Source organism: Mesocricetus auratus, unplaced genomic scaffold (assembly GCF_017639785.1).
Source record: "Mesocricetus auratus isolate SY011 unplaced genomic scaffold, BCM_Maur_2.0 Super-Scaffold_100004, whole genome shotgun sequence".
Classification (NCBI taxonomy): Eukaryota; Metazoa; Chordata; class Mammalia; order Rodentia; family Cricetidae; genus Mesocricetus; species Mesocricetus auratus.
In genome coordinates this window covers 30,956,028-30,975,658 of record NW_024429189.1, presented here as the reverse complement: position 1 = coordinate 30,975,658, position 19,631 = coordinate 30,956,028, and the positions used below count along the sequence as shown (strand labels likewise).

Here is a 19,631-nt window from a genome sequence, read left to right as displayed (position 1 = left end):
CCTTGGTATTGGAAAGCTAAGGTCAGCCCTGAGGAAGACTAACTCTCTCAGTCGTTGTTAGCTAACTGTAGTTCTTTGTCAAGGGATAGCCCCCCTCCCCCGAGTACCTTCTTTCATTAGCATATCTACTGGTGTTTTTGGTCACATCTTGATTCATCAGTCATACAGTTGAGTTTTCATGGGTTCAGATTTTTAAGATATTACATTTTTGATACTTACATCTCTCTGAGAAGCTAATGAAAGCATTTATAATTCAAAACAGAGCCACACAGGGTTTTTTTCCTTTACAAACAATTATACTTGTATAACAGAGAACAGTAGCCGCTTAAAATCCATCTACAGCTCCATTAATATATTTAAGATCACAGTTAGGAACATAGATATACAGATAGAGATAGATGATAGATAAATAGATACATAGATACATAGATACATAGATAGATGGACAGACAGACAGATTGTCAGGCAATTGCAGAGAGCTTGCAGAGTTTACCCAGCTTTTGATGTCATATGCATCTTAACTACTACTTTTTATTTAGACAGCAAAGTAATTTTGCCCCAAATAAATTTTTATGATATTAACATATAAGCAGTGGTTACACTGTTGGCATATACACTATTGAAAATACAATATATTATAAATGTTTAACTATTTTTAAGACCATGTGGTCTCTCAAAATTATTATTCATGGCTTTAATTTATCCTTTTGGATAAATTTTTCTCAAGGAAAGTCAGTAGTAAAAACTTTGGAAAATGGGATGAAATATGATTCCCAGGTAACTGTCATGAAATGAACCTCCAAACCTAGAAATTCTTGTGAGGAAAATATTCCTTAGAAACACACATAAATACCTCATCAGTCATTAGGGTTGCAATCGATCTGCCGATCTCATGGTATTGTTGACCCTTTCCCAGGGGTCCCAGTAGAATGAACAGAAATCTGTAATTAAGAAGAAAAAAACGCAAGCTAGAAATGTAACGATAAATTTCGTAGAGCAGAATCGCCCATCTCAACGGAATCACTTAAATGGAGGACTTCGTTGTGAAATACTTGTGTAAGTTTGGATTGTTCATTATGATTTTGAAAAGTTTTATGGTTGAGACTTCTGTATAATATCATCAGGCAATGAGAAAACTGGGTTGTTTTAACCCCAAGGCTTCTGCATTTATCTCTCACACAGCACATGCATTTGTGACTAGGAACATTTTATGTCCTTAGAAGAGGATGATAGGAAAATTAAATCTTTCTGAATAGGAAGCCGAAAAGTTCACAAGTACACAAAGTGAAGACCATTCAAGTGAAAGAATGGCACTGTAGTAGTATTATACATTAGGAGAGAACACATTATTAACATCCAGTCACTGTACACACATTTTTATTGGGCAGAAGAAAAGAAAAAGGTGTGATAATTAAAGAGTGCCGTGTATTTTGCAGTAGTCTTCTGTAGTGTTCGTGTGTTAAATGGTTTACATTATTAAGGATGACTCCATCAGATATAGTTCTTGGTTAATATAATTATATGCTTTGCTTAACTGTAAGCTTTACTTAACCGTAAGCTTCATTTTATATGAAGCATCTATTAGATAACTGATAAATCATAAAAAACAAGAATAGTTGAATGTGGTGGCAGAAGCTTTATCAACTATAATAAATACTTCTGAGAAAGTTTCTAACCTGTGAGGATCTTGCTATTTTTAAAGTTTCTACTGCATGTGCTCTTTACTAAGCTCTAAAGGACTATTTATTGACTTATCTACTGCATATTGCCTTTACAGTCATGGCATGCATGCCCTTTTTTCCTCTTAAGAGAGGATAATTGGAGTTCACAGATTTTTTATTCTATTCGTCTAATCTTCCATTTTTCACCCCTACTAAATAAATAGCTCAGTCCTTTCAATCTGTCCCTACATGGTAGTTCTGTTGTGCCCCTAATTTTTCTTCATTGACTCTACACATACTTTGTTGAAAAAGTCTGACTCTCTTCAAAATGAGGGTATACAACACTAGTATGACTATACTCTGCTGTTGGGAATTTTTCTTTTCTTTGAAATAAATCAACTGTCAATGTCATAAGCAGCCCTCATTTACTCATAGGTCTCCAAATACCTTTCTCTGTGATGAGATATGAATATCCAACTGAATGGGAATTTGAAACTGCTACAGTATCTCTACAGATGGAAAGCATTGTTGGGGAAGTCCTGTTATTTGCCTGTGCATTTGTCAATAAAGTACTGTCTGGCCAATAGAAAACCTAGATAGGAGGGACTAGGAGTCGAGGAGGATTCTGTGAAGGGGAAACACAAGAGAGTCAACATGTGACGCCATGGGGGTAGGACGCCGGGAACTATTCTCCGGTAAGAAACATACTTAGATTAACAATTATGGGGTAATTACTTAAGGCAGAGCTAGCCAGTAAGAGACAAGCAAGGCCAACAGCTTCATGATGAATATAGCCTCCTGTGTGTTTATTTGGGACTGATGTGGCTCTGGAACCAGGCTGGCGGGAAGGCTCCTCTCAAGGAAAGCTTCTCTTAACAAAGCATGACACATGAAATCAGAATTCTAGATTTTCAGAAACTCTCCTTTTTTTGTTGTTGTTTGCTTTGTTTTTTGAGATAGGGTTTTTACTGTGTATACCTGGCTGTCCTGGAACTCACTCTAGGCCAGGCTTGCCTCAAACTCACACTCACAGAGGTCCTCTTGCTTCTGCCTCTCAAGCGCTAGGACTAGAAGTGTGCTTATCAGACTTTCTTTTATTTGGCCACCAACCAGCTCCCAACCATGACATGGAGATTTACTATTAGTTTTGAATGCTTGGCCTAGAATAGGCTCATTTTTGGCTAGCTCTTTTAACTTAAATGAACCTGTTTCTACCGTTTGTCTCGGGATTTTTACTTTTTCTTTCCTTCTGTATATCTTACTTTCAAAAATTCTCATGTTTGTTGGCTGGCAGCTGCCTAGTTTCTGACACCAGGCCTGTGCCTCATTCTCTCCTCTCTTATCCTTCTCTTTTCTCACTCCTTTTCCAAGCCTAGATTCCTCCCGCTATTTATTCTCTCTGCCTGCCATCCCCACCTACCCCTGTCCTAGCTATTGGCTGTTCAGCTCTTTATTAGACCAATCAGGTATCTTAGGCAGGCAAGGTGAAACAAATACAACAACACATCTTTACATAATTATACAAATGCAGCATAAACAAATGTAGCACATCTTTGCCTAACTAAAATAAAATTCTACAACAGGTGTGCACCACCACTGTCTGGCATCCAGAAACTCTTAATACTATGTAGTTTATGTATGGAAAAATAGAGCCTTATTAACAATTATATACCATTTTAATATATAATCAGTTTACCTCCTCACTTTTAATTGAAAGTTGGCATGTGTATCAGTATCTTTCAAATGGAATAAATGGAAATTGACCTCTGTAACCATAATTGTAACCAGGTTTCTCACTCAGACAAAACTGATAGGTGCGCCAACTGAATACCTTACAGAGGCCTTTCCAAAAGGGTCCTTACAGAATGAGGCTTGTCCTACTATTATTACCTACTTGTTGAATATCTTATCTGTAATCAAATAGTGGAGTGATTTGTGTTATATTTTGATTTATAGTCAGAGGTTCACAGAAGAAAAAATATTTTCAAGACCCACTTGACACAGCAGCTGCACTTCTCAACCCTTTCAGTTTCCCTAAGCAGACAGACTCTGCCATGGCTAGACAAAGCCAGGTGAGCATAGGAATCAGGTCAAATGGTCTCGGGAGAGAAGGAAACAAGATTTCTAGATAAAGCAATAAGTCTAACATGCTAAAGTCAATATTCTACTTTTTATTTTCTCAGAGTTATACTCATGAGCACCCTTATGTCTATAAAGCAGGAATCAAAAGTAATAGAGCTCAGTTTTTTTATTACCTTTACCTATTAGTTTTAATGCACCATTAAATAGAAACATGTCCAGGTAACCAAACTAAACTTGGTCTTTTGACCAGAATCAACCACTTTCATTGGATGACTACAAATGGTTCTTCAAAGTCTGGGAATGAAGGACCAAATATGCAAGGGTTGAAGCATGAAACATTTGACCCCAATATAACCATTCCCACAGATGTTAAAGGCCTAATCCAACAAAGCTGTCTTTCCATGATCCTCTCTGTTAAATTCTCTTCTTAAACACATAGTTCAATATAATATTTGAAAAACTGTAAAACAGACCTGGATTCTACACTGCAGAGCACACTGTAATGAAATAGGAAGTTCCAGAAGGAGAAGAGAGGGTAGAGTACTTCTTAAAGTACTCCCCCATGTTTCTAAGCAAGAGACAGCAGCTTCATGGATAATACATTCATTTCTAGTCAAGGATCTATCAGAAAATTGCATTAAAATATTACTATTTCCTAAAATAAATTAATTCGCAAGCATAAAAAATTCTTGAATACTTTTACCTGCTTGGGATTGGAACTTCAGCCAGGCCCTGGAGCAAGACAGCTGGAGACAACCTGACAAAGGCGACTACAGTTCTCTCTAGGAACTCCAGCTCTCCCACCATGATGTTTGAAGCCTCAGCACCGGGAGGAATCTTCTTCATAAAATGCAGATCAACCTGAGAGCATCAAGAGCAAATATTTTAATCATGTTTAATTATAGTGTCAACAGCTTAATGTTTTATAGTAGATGAATTTTATACATTTCAACTAATATTCAGCATATGACAACTTTAAAATAAATACATTCTTATAGTATAATACAGCTTTAACATTTAGTTTTGTTTCAATTGTAGTATGTTCTTTATATCATATAGTTGGCCTGAGAAATTTTTCAGTTTAAGTTATTCACCATATAACTAAGGTATAACAGAATAAAGAAAAAGTAATTTAAAAGTATAGCATTTAGAATTACTGTAAACCCATAATTGAATTTCTACTATGAAATGTCTATGATTTAAGTGAATGAAAATAAAACAAAAAGGACCACTAAAAAGAAAAAAAATGCTAAAAGTAAAGGGTGATGTCTGAAAATGTATGCAGAATAGTCTTAAAATACATATAATTTTTATGCATGGGGCTTCAATGAAAATGAAGCAGCGACTTTAAAGCAAAATTTGCAAGGCCTATTTCTTGTTTCTAACTCATTTGAGTTGCTTTTTATGGAACGATGGTTTTAAGGACTAGGAGTTTATCTGCCCTAGTAATTGGTTTTATGCAATTATGCTAATGAAAAGAAGACCAAGGATCAAAGTGGGAATAACAGAGAGTAAGAGAGAGAGAGAGAGAGAGAGAGAGAGAGAGAGAGAGAGAGCTGTCATGTATCAATGAGGCTAAGAAGATGTTTTTAGATAAGATAATTATTTTGAAGGCTTAAAAATTAGAAAATCCTATTCCAAGAAGTTTTAAACTACCTTATATGTACATAAGTAACAGCTTATATTTAAAAACATATATGTACATATACACACATATATTTATTTAATAACAATTAAAAGAAGAGGACAAATTTTAGAAGACAGCAAGGATATATAGGACAGTTTGGAGGGAGGAAAGAAAAGGGAGACATGATGTAATTATGTTATAACCTCAAAATTAAAAGAATTTTAAATATACCTTATACATAAATAGCTATAGTCTAATGATTATGTTTAAAATGTTTCTGAAATCAAGGTATTAGTACAGGTATTAAAGATATGTGATAAAATATATTGTAAGCTATGACTGTTAAAATAGTAAAACACAATATGTACAGCTATATTTCATTAAAAGGATTAAATATAATAGAAGTTTATATAGCTGTAACAGTAGAACATTTGCCTAGCATGTAGTCAGCTCTACATAGCCTCTCCAGCACTTAAAAATAACACCAGAAGGAAAATAACAATATGTAGCATTCCATTAAATGGTATACTTATTTTAAAGAATAAATTATGATATAGAAATATTTCACGAATATAAGCTACAAGCTCCATCATTTTTCTATAAATATACCCCAATATAAATGTACAAGTTCTTCAACTATATGACAAATATTACATGCCATTTATTTTGATTTTATAGATTCTAATCTTTTAATTCATGGATAAGCAGAGCTCATTTGTAGCCTTATTGTGATATTTAAAATGCTTTAAATTAGTAATGTTTACACTTTTGCCATAAAGGAAAAGATTCCAGGAAAAGGATAAAGGTTTCCTATATACCTTATGTGTTGGGATATTTTGTTGTTGCTATTGTGGATGTGCATGTGTGTGGTAAATGTGCATGTGTACATGTTTGTGAGTCTGCACACGTATATGTTCGCATGTGTGTGAATTCTAGAAGTTAATGTTGGATATCTTCCTCCATCTTATACAATGAAGCAAGGTCTCCTTAATCCAGAGCTCACTGATTCCTTTGATATATCCAGTCAGCTTTTGTCAGGGATCCCTGTCTCTGCTTCCTGAGTGTTAGGTTTACAGGCGGTCAACCAGGACTGCTGGCATTTATGCAGGCCTCAGGAATCTGAATGGAACCTCTCACATTTGAATAGCCCATCTACTCACTCTTACTGCTATGGGGAATATGTAATAATTAAAATTTTTCAAAGTTTAAAAGAATAAATAACTACATGTTATCAACCCGCAGAAAAAACTATTAATACAATAGAACAGAAATTTAAAAGAGAAATGAATTTTTTACAAAGGCCAATAGAGGCTGGTGAAATGGCTCAGGCACTTACTGCCAAATATAAGACCTGAGTTCAATCCCTTGAACCCAAGTGGTGGAAGAAAAGTAACTAATGCATTCTGTCCTCTAACTTCACATATACACTGCACACAAATGCCCACACACAGGCACACACACACACGCACACACACACATGCACACACACACAAACAGATGTAATACAAATTTTAATTTAAAAATAAAACATAATTTATGATTAATATGAAACTTATTGGTAATGCTTTAAGTATAAATTCTACCTAGAAGATTTTTTTTCAAATTCATTTCCTACTCAATAAATATAAAAGTCTTTGCTTTTAAAGTCTAGATCTCAGAGAAGGGGCGGATACAGAATTAATTGCTTTAAATTGAATTTCAGTTGAGTCAAGGATTGCATTGTATATTAAAGAAGTTAATTTACAAAAAGGTGACCATTATACATGATTTTTAAATAACACTGAACCAGATATATAATTGACATCTATTACCTAGAAAAGGCTATGCAGAATCTGATTCAAGATCAGCAAACTTATATTTTTATTTTAAATATAATAAACTATACTCATATGTGTCTGGGGTCAATCATTTTATTGCAATCACATTTTGTTATTCTTGTACTACATGGATATTTAGTGAAGGTGGTATATTTCATAATCCAGTAATCATGTTTATATTTTCTGATTAAATTATACCTAGAGTAGTCCTATATTTTTATACTTACATTCACAATTCAAAAAGAATCTCTTTTAGAAGTATCTCTACCTCTTACTAAGCAAAAGGTCACATTTAAGAACCACAAATTTAATCTTGTATAAATTTGCAGCTACCTAAAGAGTAGTTGAGGGTCTAGGTTACAATGTCTTTCTAAGACAATCTTCTAGCGGACCCAAACACTTGAAATGGACATAGAAAAATCCTGGAAGTTTCTAGTGCTTTGAAGAGAACTTTGAAGAATCAAGCTACATTTTGGGAGTTGAGGATTTACACCATAATTCTAGACTCTGTTGGCCCCACAATTATGCCAAGAAGGGAAAGATGGCTGATGCTAGCTATTTGGTACTTACACTGCTGATGAAAATAGTTCATCTCTAGGCAACGAGAGAAGACCATGATGGAGCTGGAAATGCCTGGCCAAGACATCTTACAGATGAATGAAAAGGAGAAGGAAATTTAAGGACAAAGCTGGAGTCCTAAGCTTATTTGGAAAAGCACAGTAGCTATTAGAGGTTCTTTTAAGGCAAATGGTATCTGACACTATTGGGGAGCAGGTGGCATTTTTTAAAAGTTTTCCAGGACTCAGATTTTTCCCCCTAAATGATACAACTAAGATTTAATACTCCTAATATGCTTCATGTACAGCAGAAAGATGCAAAAAAGAGAGGTTCTTTCTTTTTTTTTTTGAGACAAGGTTTCTCTGTGGCTTTGGAGGTTGTCTTGGAACTAGTTCTTGTAGACCAGGTTAGTCTTGAACTCACAGAGATCTGCCTGCCTCTGCCTTCTAAGCGCTGGGATTAATGGCATGCACCACCACTGCACGGCGAGAGGTTCTTTCTAGTTAGGTAATTATGGAATTATGGAACACTTCTTTAGGGCCATTTGGCATAAAAAAAATCACTAAAGACATAAAACAGCCAATTCTCATGTGTTTTAAAAAAAAAGACAAAAAAGTCCTCAATTTGATTATTTCCTGGCATTGTTCAATTTCCATGAGTTTGTAGGGTTTCTGCAATTTGTGTTATTGTTGAATTCTAATTTTAATGCATGGTGGTCTGATAAGATACAGGGGGTTATTCCAAATTTTTTGTATCTGTGGAGATTTGCTATGTTTCCTATTATGTAGTCAATTTTAGAGAAGGTTCCATGTGGCGCTGAGAAGAAGGTATATCCTTTTGTGTTTGGGTGGAATGTTCTATAGATATCTGTTAAACCCAGTTGGGTCATAACTTCAATTAGTTCTTTTGTTTCTTTGTTAAGTTTCTGTCTGGAGGTCCTGCCTAGCGGTGAGAGCAGAGTGTTGAAGAGTTGATTCTTTGAGAAAATCAACAAAATCGACAAACCTCTGTCCAAACTAGAAAAGACAGAGAGAGAGCATGCTAATTAACAAAATCAGAAATGAAAAAAGAGACATAGCCACAGACTCTGAGGAAATCCAGAGAATCATCAGGGCATACTTTGAAAATCTGTACTCCACAAAATTCGAAAATTTAAAGGAAATGGACAATTTCCTGGATAGACATCACTTGCTAAAACTAAATCAAGAGCAGATAAACAATCTAAGCAGACCTATAACCCCTAATGAAATAGCAACAGTCATCAAAAGTCTCCCAAACAAAAAAAGCCCAGGCCCAGATGGCTTCAGTGCAGAATTCTACCAGAAATTCAAAGAAGAGCTAACTCCAATACTCCTCAAAGTATTCCACACAATAGAAGCAGGAAGCTCACTGCCAAACTCTTTTTACGAGGCTACAATTACCTTGATACCCAAGCCACACAAAGACACAACTAAGAAAAAGAACTATAGACCAATTTCCCTCATGAACATCGATGCAAAAATACTCAATAAAATGCTAGCAAACCGGATTCAAAAACACATCAGAAAAATCATCCACCATGATCAAGTAGGCTTCATCCCAGGAATCCAGGGATGGTTCAACATTAGAAAATCTATCAATGTAATCCACCATATAAACAAACTGCAAAAGAAAAACCACATGATCATCTCACTAGATTCTGAAAAAGCCTTTGACAAAATCCAGCACCCCTTCATGATAAAGGTCCTAGAGAGATCAGGGATAACAGGAATATACCTGAATATAATAAAAGCAATATACAGTAAACCAACAGCTAACATCAAACTAAATGGAGAGAAACTCAACGCAATTCCTCTAAAATCAAAATCAGGAACAAGACAAGGCTGTCCACTCTCTCCATATCTCTCCAATATTGTACTTGAAGTTCTAGCTACAGCAATAAGACAACAAAAGGAGATAAAGGGGATACAAATAGGAAAAGAAGAAGTCAAACTTTCACTATTTGCAGATGATATGATAGTTTACATCAGTGACCCGAAAAAACTCCGCAAGGGAACTCCTAGAGCTGATGAACACCTTCAGCAATGTGGCAGGATACAAAGTAAACTCAAAAAAATCAGTGGCACTATTATATACAGATGATGAAGTGACTGAGAAAGAAATCAAAGAAACATCACCCTTTACAATAACCATAAACAGCATCAAATATCTGGAGATAATGTTAACCAAGGAAGTGAAAGACCTATATATCAAGAACTTTGAGTCTTTAAAGAAAGAAATCAAAGAGGTTACCAGAAAACGGAAAGACCTCCCATGCTCTTGGATTGGTAGGATCTACATAATAAAAACGGCAATCTTGCCAAAAGCAGTCTACAGATGCAATGCAATCCCTATCAAAATTGCAGCACAATTCTTCAAGGACCTGGAAAGAACAATAATCAACTTTATTTAGAAAAACAAAAGGCTCAGGATAGCCAAAACAGCCCTATACAATAAAGGAACTTCAGGAGGCATCACCATACCTGACTTCAAGCTCTGTTATAGAACTATAGTCCTGAAAACAGCTTGGTATTGGCACAAAAATAGGCAGGTAGACCAATGGAAATGAACTGAAAGCTCTAATTTTAACCCACACACCTATGAACACTTGATTTTTGACAAAGAAGCTAAAACTATACAATGGAAAAAAGAAAGCATCTTCAACAAATGGTGCTTACATAACTGGGTACTGGTACACAGAAGACTGCAGTTAGATCTATGTTTATCGCCTTGTACAAAACTTAAGTCCAAATGGATCAAAGATCTCAACATAAATCCAGCCATACTGAAACTTTTAGAAGAGAAAGTGGGAGATACTCTTCAACGAGTTGGTACAGGAGACCACTTCCTGAACATAACAGCAGTGGCACAAACACTGAGATCGACAATTAACAAATGGGACCTCCTGAAACTAAAAAGCTTCTGTAAGGCAAAGGACACAGTCAACAAGACAAAAAGGCATTCCACAGAATGGGAAAAGATATTCACTAACCCCACATCTGACAGAGGGGTAATCTCCAAAATTTACAAAAAAACTCAAGAAGCAAAACACCAAAGGATCCAATTAAAAGGTGGGGTACAGAACTAAATAGAGAATTCTCAATAGAGGAGGCTAAAATGGTCAAGAGACACTTAAGAAAGTGCTCAACATCCTTAGCCATCAGGGAAATGCAAATCAAAACAACTTTGAGATACCATCTTACTCCTGTCAGAAAGGCTAAAATCAAAAACACCAAAGACAATTTATGCTGGAGAGGATGTGGAAAGAGGGGAACACTCCTCCACTGCTGGTGGGAATGCCAACTTGTACAGCCACATTGGAAAGCAGTATGGAGATTCCTCAGGAAAATGGGAATCAATCTACCACAAGACCCAGCAATTCCACTCTTAGGCATATATCCAAAAGAGGCAAATTCATACAACAAGGGCATCTGCTCCACTATGTTCATAGCAGCATTATTTGTAATAGCCAGAACCTGGAAGCAACCTAGATGCCCCTCAACTGAAGAGTGGATAGAGAAAATGTGGTACATTTACACATTGGAGTATTACTCAGCAGAAAAAAAAATGGAATCTTGAAATTCGCAGGTAAATGGATAGCACTGGAAGAAGAGTGAGGTAACCCAGTCACAAAAAGACAAACATGGTATGTATTCACTCATATATGGATTTTAAACATGGATCAGAATAGTGCCAGTCTGCACTTAGACTGACAGAGAGTCTGGCAAACAGGAAAGGACCTAAGAGATATGCATGGTACCCAAGAGAAGAGGATTGAGACAAGATCCTCTGAATGGATGGGGAACATGGCGAGGAGTGGGGAGGAGTGGGATCTGGGAAGAAGAGGGGGGGATAAGAGGAAGAGAGGGTAGGTCATGGGGGAACAGGAAGGTTGAGTGGGGGGTGATAGAATAGGGGGAAAAGGGAATCATAGGTTAGAAGACAGATCAGGCACCAGAGTGACCTCTAGTGATCTAAAGGGATGATACCAATTGGCAAGCTGAGCAATAGTGTAGAGACCACCTCGAATGTCCATTCCTGATAATGAACTTGATGTCTATAACCATCCGGAGCCTTCATCCTGTGACTGATGGAAGCAGAGGCAAACACCCATAGTTACACACTGAACTGAACCCAAGGAACCCAGTGACAGAGAAAGAGGAGCGATGAGCAAATTGGCAAAGAATGGGCTGGCAAAACCAGCAGAGACAGCTGATCTGAACAGGGGAGAGCTCTTGGACCCCAGACCAACAGCTGGGAGGCCAGCATGGGACTGATCCAGACCCCCCCGAATGTGAGTGTCAGTGAGGAGGCCTGGGCAACCTATGGATCCCTGAGCAGTGGATCAGTGTTTGTCCCTGGAAAACAAAGAGACGTCATGTGTCCATAACACAAAGAGGGATGCTCTCTCAGTCTGGACTCTTAGGGGAGTGCCTGGACCCTACCCTGAGTGAAATGACAGACTCTAGATATCCTCTATGTAGAAGGAATTGGCAATAGGGTGGGAGGCTGGAGGGGGGGAATGGTGGAGGGATGCGGGAGGAGGAGAGGGAGAGGGAACTGGGATTGACATGTAAAACAAGCTATTTAAAATTAAAATTATAATAAAAAAGGGGGAAAAAGACCAAAAAGGTTTATAGTATTTTGAAACACCTGCTTTTTGAAGGCTTAATGAAAAGAGCCATAATTTGATGTAACAGATTATGTTAATTCATTACTTAATTAAATAAGCCTGATGGGCTTAATAACTGTAGAGGCTAAAGATGTATAGTTTGAAGGCTTATATAACATAGGATCAAGTTATATAAAATGAAAAAGGGCCTTTTTTTAATATCTCAGTTTTTGAGATATTAAACATTACTTAAGATATTGAAATGGACACAGTAATGTGGAGATTAGCTGAATTTTAACAGATTGACCACCAAACTGAAATCATTCATTTAAAAACATCTTAATTTGCATACCTTCAAAATCTGGCACTAATAATTGTTTCCATGGTGATGGATCACAACAATGCTCTCCAAACTCAAATTCTCTCCTCTCCCAGGTTATAAAACTAGGAATGTTTCTTATTTTGTTTTATTACTCTAAAACTATGGGCTGACAACTATTTTAATCTTAAAGGATTCCTTCAAAAAAACTATCTCAAACATTGTTAAAGGTACTAAAGATTCAGTGGAAACCAGCATATTAAATCTGGTCTGGAATTTATTTTGACACTACCATTCCCACGCTCAATACATCGGTCACTTTTCATTGAATAGCTACTTTATGCTCAATCTGACAAATTGAAATAATATACTATTAAATCTCCACAATAAAACAGTAAACATGCATTATACTTATTTTGGGCAATGATAAGGCTGCAGTGTACAGCGCTTCTCCTAGACACATAGCATTCAAAAGGCATGTTCTTTCCAATGAACATTGCTATGAACAAAAGACAGAGGGATGTGGATGGATAGTCTAAATTTCCACATTAAATGGATCAGCAAATGAAAATGAAATGATGAAGAGAAGGATTAAATGAGAGAAAATCTAGTTTTCACATTTCCGGAGCTCTAATTGTTAGGGGATCCTGGGAATGAGACTACTGTCCTGTCTTTATTTGGTGATCTTCACTTCTCTTCAGTGGTGTTGAATTATTTTTGAAGGTCATGAAGATAGGTCACCATAAACTCCAAAATAATACGGAAATATATAATTCAATGTATAGGGTATTTTTTTAGTTTAAAAGTAATTTATTTAAAGGATAATCTACATAGTTAAAATCACTGTTTTGAAAAATGTCAAATATTCCATTGTTATAAGATAGTCAATTTTTTATAGCATCGCTTTAAAGATTGGATTTATTTTCAATTAAGAACTGCAGAAATTAAATTTATGACAGTAAATTTGTGACAGTTTTATTATAACTTACAGATGAATGATGATGTAATGCTTTAAAAATATAATTCTTACAGTGGCAGATGGAATACATTTAAACTGACTTAATACTTGAAGTACATGCCTCAGTACAGTGAAATGAGCTTTGAACTACTGTAGAAATAGAGCCCAAATATGCCCTCACCTCTCTGTCTTGCTGGTGTGGAGGTCCTTTGTCATGCCTTTGTTTCATCCCACATGGACTAGTATGCCCCTTTTGATGGCCTCCCAGTCCCTGCACGCACAATTAACAGACTTAAGCTGGTACATCATGCTCCCACAATACTCCACCAGGCACCAGAGGGAACGCATGCACAGAACTGGCCTAGCTCATGTAGATACTGTCCCAGGATGCTAAAACCGGTCCAAGTAGCTGACTCAGAACTTTGATTTAGATTGTTTCCTCAGACTGAAGTCCATTCCTACTTCCTCCTCCTATTGCTAATGCTAAGGGCTTTATTGAGTGCTAACTACTTCCTTGTCAGCCACTCAGATAAAATCGTTCAACATCCTTATTTTTGACCAATATTAAAACTTCTCTGTTCTACGCAACTGTTACTTTGTCACAGTTACTGTAGCTCATATACAAAGTCAGGAATGCATTAAACAACAACAACAAAAAAACCCTTCATTTTCACTAACTCATTTTCTTAGCATAAATTCAAATGCATTATTTTATTTAGATAATACCCAACAAGAAGTAACTTTGAACATAACCAGCCCTTAGGCATGTTTTTTTTCAAACTTGTAAGTTACCTTCTAGGGTATCCTTATACTGACTTCTAATTATCTAGTTAGACAAAAGATTTATATCAGATGACTTGCTTTTCTACATAATAGGAAGATTATTTTGAAGGGGAAATCTAGCAAATATTTTAAAACAACAAATTAAGCTCCCTATAAAGTCCTTTTTTTACTGCAAGAGATACATTACAACAAGGGGCTGAATCCAAAAGATGGTTCATAAAACTAACACACTTGTTTTCCCAAATAAGCAAAGCACTGAGCTGAAGTCTCACATTGTCTATAACAATTTCAGGCTTTGGTTAAGAAACCAAACAAAGGCATGTGAATGCATGTGTTAACAGGTAACACACTTCTACTGGCGATTCAGCAGCTTACTTAGATGGAAGAAAGAAAAGCTTACCTTGCTAAAGTCAACAGTGCTGTTTTCCCTGCTAACATCATTTTTGTTCTCAGCACAGGCTGGAGCAGACTGAGGAGAAACAACCTGACCTGCTGAAAGAGATGGTTATTACAGAATACAAACAGTTACTTACACAGTTCTAGGCATACTGGGTGAAAGATGAACTTCAATTTAACTAAACTATCAAGAATTTTTGATAAGCTTATGATGTAAGCATGAACGCTAAATTAAATAGAACTATATCGGCATAGGGGTTGTCAGTTACAGGTAGAAATGGGAGAAGTTGATCAAGAACTTTAAGCCAATTACCAATTTTAAACTCTAAATTGTTCTTCTTTTTGAAGAAATGCTGCCTCCAAAACAATTAAATTTAACCGTAATTTAAAGTTCATTGACTTCTAAGTATCAATCAAAATTACTGCATATATTTAAAAAGATAAATTTCCAGCTCTGACTGAAGAACTTTTGACAATCTAAGAAAGGTTGAATATCAGTAAGTGCTCAGCGCATTTTTAGGTTCTATTACAATTAAAAGTGCAAATAACTTCTTTCTTCAGCAATAAAATTTGGAGATGGAATTTATTAGGAGCATGTGTTCTTGTGCCTCTAACTATTCACTTATATAAACAAATATTCATCTGTAAGCCAAGCAAAGATCACTAAACTAGAGTTGTATTGATTTTCCACCTACATTATTGAAAATATAATTATGTTGTAGTTCTCCCTCCTTGGATGAAAGGTGAGGTTAGTTATGAGGATAACATATTTGGGGATGTGACAATGATTAGAAAACATTAACACACATCATTCACTATATAACAGTCTTTGCAAAATAATCATTTGCAATCTGCCCATAGTTAACAATTAAATGATAATTAGCCCACTTTATTTAATTTTCCCTACCTATCTTTGGGTCATCTTCACTTGTGACAATTCAACACTGAAGCCTGAACTATTTTATATTCTTTGCAGTGGCTTCAAAGTCCCTCTTTCCCTTCATTGATCCCAAACACAAGAAATACTTTGTACCTAACTTTTCTCTCTCTTTTCTGAAATCTCAATTTTATTCAAAATTTAATTTTATTCTCATCCTTTCTGATTGCTGCCAACCCTGAACTTCTCTTAATTCTCTTAAATAGCTACATAAGAAATTCTGCAATTTCCCCATGATCATAGAATATAATTAAAAGCCAAATTATTTATTTTAAATACTAGTATAACTTTACTGCTTAGACTAGTAAGCCTGCCAGTCAGAGATCATTTGTTCATAGCTAACAATTTCCTGGATTAAAATAACCTTTTCAGAAAGTCATAGATTTAATATTCTTCTAGAATTTAACTACTTTTCTACTTCCATCAAATAGAAAACTAATATATGTTGTGAAGGTAAAGATAAAAATGACAATTTAAAGAAAATTCACCTCTACCCACAGACACAGATTCTGACTTCTGAATACATAATCCAAGGCAATGCACATCCTTCAGAAGAAGTCAGGCGAGCTTTTCATTCTCCCATCTCTACCTGCAATGTATAGCTACAACTGAATTGCTCAGCAGCAGCCATTCAATTTACCATTCTCAAAATTATAACTGTTATTTTAAAAAAGCCTTTTACATAATGCATTTGTGCTACTAACAGATGTCTTCAATCACCAGTTTCACAACATTTCTCTGTATTTTCATGACTTAGAATATTAGATATATTTAAAACTAAATTTATTAAATGTTCTGTAAATTGAGTGGTAAGACTCATTATGGAAAAATTGAAAAACATACATATGTTTCTTATAATAATTTATGTCATATAGCCATAAACTGCTGTAAGAAAACACATACCTAAAAGAGTCAACTCAATGCAATATCAACTTTAATGAGATTGAATCAGATAGCAAATACTCTAGAACTTATAATTTGAAAAATATCTAGCTTTTGTTTTCACTCATATATTTCAGGTTGTGAACTACATTTAAACATTGGCACTTACATTTCATTTTGTAAGTGTTTGTGATCTCTAATGTGCTGCTATTATATGACAATTGTGATAAATATATTTGGAGATTTACAGTTCTATGCTAATCTTGTTTTAAGATTAAAAAGTATAGTTACCTTACACAAAGCTGGTAACTAGGAAGCGATTAGGAACTACTATCTCTGAATATTTCAAGTGATATTAATAGTGACCTAGTTCTGGATACCAAGCAGGAAACACGGTAGATAACAGTAAGTTCTTGCTATTTCCAGAGTACAGACGTGTCCTGAGAATGTGTACTACAGTCCAGAGAATGTATGCTACAGTACAGTCATCCTCTGATACAGGTACAGAAGCCACAAGTATTTGTATCTTGTATACTTTATAATAATACTTAAATATATTTATCACACATGAAGTTCTTCAAAGTCTAAATAGCATTTAAAATTGTATTGTTACTTCTAAACTATTCATTAAATAATTAAAGTAAAATAATACAAATAAAGCAGTGTAGGGTCCTGAAAATCTATAGGTATCATTTAAGCTCTAAACTAAAAAGTTTGGCTTATGTTATTTAGGAAAATTACAAGACTTTAAATAAGGCTTATACTTTTTGTTATATGCACGAAGCTAAAATGTGTGCATTACAATAATCCATAGAACTACTAGATTCCTCAGGTTGTAGAAGAATAGCTTTCATAATTTTGTTGTCCATCGTATTTTTTTGCTTAAAAACTTATTTAATTCAACTCTCACCCACTTTTCAGATTATGGGTTTATATTCAAAAATGCAATTTCATAAACTCAAAAAATATCACATAACATGAATAAACAAATTTAGGAAGGGCATCTCTAATATGCTGACTTCTGTGATGAAAACTGTCATTCATAAAATGACAAGTTTCAGTCATAGTGACTATTTCCTAATGGAATAGAAAAGAGTTTGCAAGAATATTTTCCTTTCCAGGGGATACAAGTCAAAAGTTAGAAATCAACACTCATTTATTGGAAACTTTGCAAATACTGCTGGCTTGTGATAACATTCTAGTTACTTTGGCACTATGCTTACAAACAGGTATTTTGCCTATTTCCTTCTAATTCCTTCACCATGTCCATTGATCATTGTGCAGATTAAAACTTACTGTAAACAAATGGCATTATAAAGTTAGATTGCCTTTACTGTTATAATATGTAAATACTAAGGCATTAAAAACCATGAATAAACATTTATGAATTCACTATTCTTACTATATTTCCTGAAAATTACTTAAAACTTTTAACAATTTAAAAGTTGATATCATTAAAATTAACTGATGCCTATGACTACTTAAATGTAAATATTTGAGAAACCTAACATCATCCTTTGTATTCAACACTAATGTTTAATTAATCTCCATTATCTATTTATCTGTTAAGTATATGGTTTTAAATTTTAATAAAAATTTAGTATGGTTTATTATCTTAAATAAAATGGATAGTGCATAGCATTTATATTAGCAGCTATTTAATTTTTTTAATCACATTTGAGTCTTTATTTAATATTTTAAACCATATTTGAGTCTTTACATACAGTTCTCTCCTATATGTAAACTGTGTGTGTGAATTACATAAAACAGAAGTTTTTAACTTTTTTATCTGGTCTAATTCAAATCATTAGATACTTTACTACCCAAATGTACCATTATTTGCTGCTGGTTAATCCAGTACAAATCATATGCAGTAGAAGGAAACTGGGATGAAGACATGGACGTACAGTACTATTATCCTAGAGTCCAAGCTGGTTTACACTACCTCAGAACCTTCAACGCATTTAGAGTACCCAAAGGGTAGGAGATGAGGGAGGTACAGAGATGAGATGAGCCTGTTAGAGACAGACACAAGACAGAGCAAAATGAAGAAATATAGAGATGAATGACAAAAGTTACATACATGTGCAACAGTACATTTATTTATGGAAATAGAAAACGTGAAGATAGAGAGATAAATATTTAGAAAATTATGATTAGATGAGCTATATTTCAAAAACAGAAAGAATGTGCATGCAATTAAAATTGTTGAAAACTGGTATGTCTGACAATAATTAGTTCAAATAAGAAATTAAAGCCTTAAATAAGTTAACTTAGAAATATATTTGCTCTTAAAATGTAGAACCAATTTTCCATAGCCCAATGATAATACAGCCTTTAAACAGACACACCAATTGTGTCAGTAATTGACATAATTTTAATTTTCTTTCAACATTTTCATCTACATTTTCTATATATGGGAATCTCTTAATTGCTTTCTCTTCAGCAATACTAAGATGTAATATTCTAGCTTTCTCCTTCAATGTAGATCATTATGAAGGATAATATTACATGCTATCTAATTTATGATAACACAATATTTTAAGAAGAATGAGTTTCTAAACATATAAAGACATCATGCATCTGGAAAAAAAGTACAGCATTATAACAATAAAAGTGACTGTATGGTAGTAAAACAAGTTTAAAAACACAAAGAAATATCAACAATACATATGTGTTTCTGTTTTAAGGGCTCAATCCATCCATGTCAAAATACTCAATACATATTCTCCATGTTCTCCACTTCGAACATTAAATTAGAGGAAATTAATAGGAGGCCTGCAACCCTTTCAGAGTCTACATAAAAACTTCACCTGGAAAGCATTCTAACTAGGAGGGGAAAGGTGTGGAAGCAAAAGAATAGATAGAAATTAATAGGAATGGATGGGGGGAATGAAGATACCCTATAATACGGAAGCCATGAAGCCCAAGAATGACCAGAAACATGTAATCAAGAATCAACATAATTTACAATAGAATTG

General features: G+C 34.9%; 1 protein-coding gene across 6 annotated transcripts in view; it reads right to left on the bottom strand.

Moving 5' to 3' along the window:
- Window positions 1-19,631, bottom strand: part of Slc4a10 (solute carrier family 4 member 10) — a 250,075-nt gene that overhangs the window by 80,220 nt on the left and 150,224 nt on the right. For 3 of the 6 annotated variants that reach the window (XM_021226586.2, XM_005069011.4, XM_021226587.2), the window contains exons 7-10: window positions 14,836-14,927; window positions 13,834-13,923; window positions 4,447-4,604; window positions 854-941 (exon numbers count right to left, since the gene is read on the bottom strand). In XM_021226586.2, coding sequence (XP_021082245.1) covers window positions 854-941; window positions 4,447-4,604; window positions 13,834-13,923; window positions 14,836-14,927 — 428 coding nt within the window. The remainder of the gene's footprint in view (window positions 1-853; window positions 942-4,446; window positions 4,605-13,833; window positions 13,924-14,835; window positions 14,928-19,631) is intronic. The other 3 variants (XM_021226588.2, XM_021226589.2, XM_021226590.2) reach the window with 3 other exon arrangements.